Below are 5,634 nucleotides of genomic sequence, written 5' to 3'. Positions count from 1 at the left end.
ACTAACGGGAAAGGAATTTTGCTCTCATTATGCTTTTAAATGGCTCAAGTTTTTGATATTTTAATAGCTATACATATGTATATGTTTTAAAAGTATTATACATAAATTTTCATCTTGTCATGATGTTTGAAATATGAACTACCTTTAACTAGAATTTAAAACCCTATTTAAAATATAAAATTAATATTATTTTATTGTTATAATATAATAGTTAAAAACATGATGATGAACACAACTTTAAAAAAAAAAAGTAAAATTATAGGTAAGCTATACAAAATTTATTTAGATTGTAAACATTTTTAATATCAATTCATAATTTTAAAAATATTATTTAATAATTTGTACAAAGTTTAAAAAAAAAAACAATTTATACAAAGATAACAGGGTTCATCATCCATATGACAAAAACACCCAATAGGTATTATATATATTTTTTTAAAAAAAACCCTAGCAAGACAACTTTATTAGGTATTTGCCAACCTCTGGCATGTCCAGGAGGAATTTTCAGATGCAGCCAGATATGGCTTTCAATTCCTTTTTTCAGATGCTGCAGTCTGGTCCTCTCTTTATATACTTCTTCTTTCAAACTCTCTCTCTCTCTCTTTCTTTCTTTCTTGCTACTTATTAATGTTGTTGTTGTTGTTGTTATAATAATCCTCTTTCCAAGAAGTTGGCACTTGGCACCATCTATGACTGATTTGAAATGCCCTAATTTCCATCTAGAACACCCATTTGAACTCATGGACACATGTATTGCACAACATCCATCTTCATTATATCTCACTGCTTTCTCTCTCTCTCTCTCTCTTTCTAGGGTTAGGGTTAGGGTTAGGGTTAGGGTTTATGGGTAGTGGGGATTTTACTACTGTTATACCATTGGTTCTACCTAACAGAGCTGACTTTGTGACAAGATGTGAGATGTTTCCATGTTTGAATACCCATTTTATCTCTCTTTTTTCTCTCCACACTTGTAAAAACTAGGGTTTGCATGTGGGTAAAATGGTAAATTCAATATTTCTGCTTTTTTTAATATATAAAAATGAAACTTTCCTTTATAAGCAAACTCTAATACCCTAGACCTAACCCTAACCCTAATCCTAAAATATAGAAAATATTGAAAACCAAAGAGCAAGTTCAGGTTTGTTCTGTGCATGTACTCATGACACTCTTGCACTCTCATCAGAGACTTCTCTCACTCTTTCTCTCTCTTTGTGTGTACAAAAACATTTTAATGGAGACTGAAGAGGAAGAAGGAAGAGTCAAAACTCAAAAGCCAAAAATTCCTCTCATTCCATCATGAATATTATATTTTTTCCACAGATGTTCAGAAGCCCGTGACAAACAATTCCTTTCTTTTCCCATTTGTTCTCTCTATTTATATATATATATATATATTCATTAACATATAAAGAAATAGCTTATATTATTTATATATTAACTTAGTAATGAAGAGAATATATATATATAAAATATTGTTAAAAACTACACCTCGTGATCTGTGAATAGAGAAAGAGAAAGAGAGAGAGAGAGAGAGAGAGAGAGTGTTGTGTTAATACTGGACAGTCCCAACGATATTTAGAGCCCCCATGACTCCCTACTCCATTTCAGAAATACTTGGGAACAAGTCTTGAAGAAGCTTAGAAGACGAAGAAGAAGAAGAAAGGGAATTAATGGGAAGTTGTGGGAGAAATGGAGCAGTGAGACAGTACGTTAGATCCAAAGTTCCTCGCTTGAGATGGACTCCTGATCTTCATCACTGCTTTGTTCAAGCCATTGAAAAGCTTGGTGGCCAAGATAGTATATGCACATTATTCATATATATATATATATATATATATATATTAGCTTCTTTTTTTCTTTCTTTTTTTATCTTGTTCTTATGGTACTTTTTTGTTTATATAATTTTTTGATGGATAGAAGCTACACCAAAGCTTGTCCTTCAGCTCATGGATGTCAGAGGCCTCACCATTTCTCATGTCAAGAGCCACCTTCAGGTATACTCTTTTGTGTGTTTTGTGTGTTAAAGGCTTCCAAACTCAACTCTGTCTTTCTTTGTGTGTGTATATATATATATATATATATATATATATTGATTGAAGTTAGATAATGAACTGTTTTGATTTGCTTAACATTAATGGTTGGTTCTGTGCAGATGTATAGAAGCATGAGGAATGACATGAACAGACTAGGTGACAACACCAATCCTCCATGCTATTAAAACTTTGCATGATTATTAACCTTTGCAATTTGCATACATACATACCATTAACACAATATTCCTTTTGAATATATGTTTATGTACAGAGTTGCAAACCAGTCAAAATAAAGACAATGATACTGCTGGTGATGAGCAACATGATGGAAATAGTAACCCTAATAATACCATCACTACTACTACTACAAATAGTAGTAATAGTGTTTCTCCATCTCCTCCATGTTCAAAGGCAGCAACAGCAGCTGCAGCAGCAGAAGCAATGGAGTTGGAGTTCCACCACTATCAGTTCATGTACCCTTCTTCTCCCCCACCACTGAAAAGGTTAGAGAAAAAACACAATGTGGAAAAAGCAAATGAACCAAAACACTCTCTTCTTCTCTCCCAACCTTTTTGCAGCCTTTTTACTCAACTTTACTTGTTATTATATTGCAAATGCAGCCAAGGAATATGTGAGACAGTCCTCTCTCAGTACTGCTTTGATGATTACATGCAAGCTATAGCCATGGAAAGTGGAATAAAGCACTGCCTTAGAATGCAGAAAGATGCTGTCCAAACAGGCTTCTTGCCTGCAGATTACCATCTTTCCAACTTGCTCAATCCCATGCAGTACATGAGAGAAGAAGAATCTAACAACACTTTCAAGGTACACCATAAAAAAGCCCTTCACTTTTCTGGCCTCTTATTAATTTTATTCAAAAATTAAGCTTCAGCTAGTGTTCATTTATGTACTCTTCTTGATAATATATATATATATATATATAAACAGATGATAAGGAGATCAGGATATGAAGATTATAATCAATGGTCAGAAAGAAAGAAGAGAGTAAGAGTTGAAGAAGTGGAGGAAGAATGCTCATTGTCTTTGACTTTGTCATGGCCTCCTAATTCTTCTTCTCATGTTTTATTGTCTTCATGGTCTGGTTGTTCTGATGGATGCAGTGGTTATGGTGGTGCTAGTGTTAATTTGGAACTATCTATGTCTGTTTGTGGTTCTTAGACATATATGTATATAATATTGATGGTTTCTTGTTTCTGTTGTATATATAAATATCTGTTTGCATGTTTTGCATGTTTTCAACTTTTTTGGATGTTTATTATTCTTCAGAGTTTTTATATATATATATATATAATATTGTTTGGAATGCATTAGGTTAGTGTTTTCTATTTGTGTCTAAGCACTTATAAAGAATGGGAGAAGTTTATTAAAAATGCACTTTTAATCTTTGAAATTTGCCTATTTTATTAATCTTGGTTCTTCAAGTCAAAATAGATAAATAAATAAATAAAAGTGAAAAATAAAAAAGCCCTAAGTTAATATTCTTTCCTTTCATGTCTCATTCTATACAAAGTTTTTTATAAGCTGGGTGTTTGTGCACCTTATTTTATTTGAATATTAATTTTAAAATATATTTTTATGAATTTTTATAAATGTATTGTTTTTCATCACTGGTTTAGATGATCAGGTAAACATAATGTTTATAAAACTTTTAATTTAAATTATTTTTTCCTTGTTTATGAATCTATGATACGGTTAAGGTAGATATATTTATAATAAAATAAAAGTATATTTTTATAAAAAAATTATTCAGGCTCTAAAATATTTAAAAATTAGTATTATTTTAATCGATGTATTTTAATGTTTGAATTATATCTATTTTAATAATCTTGATCCTTCCACTAAAAAAAAAATTAAATTTACAAAAAACAATTAACTCTCTAAAGCTTCAAAACCAATGTCTTTAATTATTTATACACAATATTAATCACAAAGGAAGATATTTTTGTATCAATATTTGTGTACATATGATAGTAAAACTATTTTAAAAATACTATAAGAAAAATAATATAATATTTTTTAAAAGGGCATCAAAGTAAAATGTAGAGATCGTTGTGTGCTACTTTTAAAATCATGTTAAAATAAATAAATAAAAATCTAAAAGAATAAAACAAAATTCAAAATTATTCTACAATTGAATATATCAATTTCTATAATCAGATAATTAATTATATACCCACCAACTGCAAGACCTCTTTTATGTTTGGGTGTTCCCCAACATAAATGAGAAATATATTTTATAATTTAGAAATTAAAAACAGCAAATACACTAAACACACACTAACTAATAAAATTGTTGCACTTGACACATGCATGTGGGAGCTCCTCTTTAAATTATTTAAGGAATAGGTCATTATATTATATAATTCATATAGAAAAAATATGAGTGAAATACTCGAAATGGTCCCTCTATTTTGTATTTCATACTTTAGTCACTTTAATATAAAATCATCTTTTTAATTAAATTACGTATTTTTTATATTTTTCTTTTTGGTCCCGCCAGTTAGCCAGGATGCTGCTTGGCCTCTGGAGTTGATTGGTGGAGGATAGATGAAATATGTAAATAAGATTGAGGTGGATTCTATTAGGGGCCAGTAATGCGAAATCGAGGAATGAGGCGGATTTTATAATCAGAAGGGTAAGGGCGGAAAATAAAAAATGGGGCCAGATTTTGATATTTATACAGAAAATGTAAGATAATTATTTTTTGATTTATTCATTTTGTTTCAAATTATATATATATATATATATATAATTTCTTACATATAATGCAACCATATTTATGGAGAAATTCTATTTTTTAAATCTTATACACACTGTTAATTTATTTTGAATATTATATGACTTAGTAGTGCACATGGGCAAGATGGATATAATTGGAAACACACACAAAATGATACTTGAAACGCGTTCGCCTTGATACTATTGTTGAAATGTGCATGTGTGGGCACTGACCAAAAATATAAAATTTTATATATATATTATTGAAAATCCCTATTAGTTAGAGAACTGGTCCTTCAAACATTAAATTGGGAATGGCAAAATTGTGTATGGATAGGCAGGAGATGTGGATGATTTGTGTTGAAAGATTGAATCACATTCAGTGGGTCAAGGACAAGAGTTGCAGCCACTGCAGTCTTCTCACTCTATCAAAGCTTTAAGTTGTACCAAAGGTTTCACACCTAAAGTGAACAATTATTTGTCATTTATTGCTTACATTTATTTTATTTTTTGATAAAATGACAAGCAGCTTTATCGAAGGCATGCTAGATGGGAGATAAACCGTGATTGCTGATGATTTAATGATCATCCAAAAATTTATTATATAAAGGCAAATTAACAGATGAGGTAATGAAGATCACATCGTATCGTCAAAATGATTATATGGATCGATTTTTATGATGGTAAAATCACCATACAATACAAGCCCTGATAAACAGTAAACAAAACAACATTGTAATATATTTTATAATATTATAAAATTATTTATATTTACAAAATCAAAGAGTTCGATACTTATGCCGCTCTCAATGGTAATTATGGTATCTCTATCTGACTGGATCAAACAATACGTATTAACTGA

At 30.1% G+C, this 5,634-nt stretch overlaps 1 protein-coding gene across 2 annotated transcripts; it reads left to right on the top strand.

Annotated features, from left to right (window-relative positions):
* The first annotated feature begins 1,535 nt into the window (after positions 1-1,535).
* LOC120264494 (myb family transcription factor MOF1-like) lies at positions 1,536-3,230 on the top strand. Of its 2 annotated transcripts, none has more exons than XM_039272319.1 (6): positions 1,536-1,785; positions 1,918-1,994; positions 2,153-2,189; positions 2,305-2,536; positions 2,654-2,858; positions 2,982-3,230. In XM_039272319.1, the coding sequence occupies exons 1-6, from the start codon at positions 1,671-1,673 to the stop codon at positions 3,210-3,212; spliced, it is 897 nt and encodes a 298-aa protein (XP_039128253.1). In that variant the 5' UTR covers positions 1,536-1,670; the 3' UTR covers positions 3,213-3,230. The 2 variants fall into 2 exon arrangements, with proteins under 2 accessions (XP_039128253.1, XP_039128246.1); XM_039272312.1 differs by having other exon boundaries at positions 1,536-1,797.
* Positions 3,231-5,634: the final 2,404 nt, after the last annotated feature.

Source organism: Dioscorea cayenensis, chromosome 1 (genome assembly GCF_009730915.1).
Source record: "Dioscorea cayenensis subsp. rotundata cultivar TDr96_F1 chromosome 1, TDr96_F1_v2_PseudoChromosome.rev07_lg8_w22 25.fasta, whole genome shotgun sequence".
NCBI classification, from domain to species: Eukaryota; Viridiplantae; Streptophyta; class Magnoliopsida; order Dioscoreales; family Dioscoreaceae; genus Dioscorea; species Dioscorea cayenensis.
The sequence above is the reverse complement of the archived record's forward strand: the minus strand, read 5'-3'. Positions and strand labels throughout refer to the sequence as shown.

Coding starts and splice junctions, on each gene's coding strand:
- LOC120264494 (XM_039272312.1), top strand. CDS start 1,671: ATGGGAAGTTGTGGGAGAAATGGAGCAGTGAGACAGTACGTTAGATCC. Junction 1,995..2,152: donor ATGTCAAGAGCCACCTTCAG/GTATACTCTTTT, acceptor GGTTCTGTGCAG/ATGTATAGAAGCATGAGGAA. Junction 2,859..2,981: donor AATCTAACAACACTTTCAAG/GTACACCATAAA, acceptor ATATATAAACAG/ATGATAAGGAGATCAGGATA.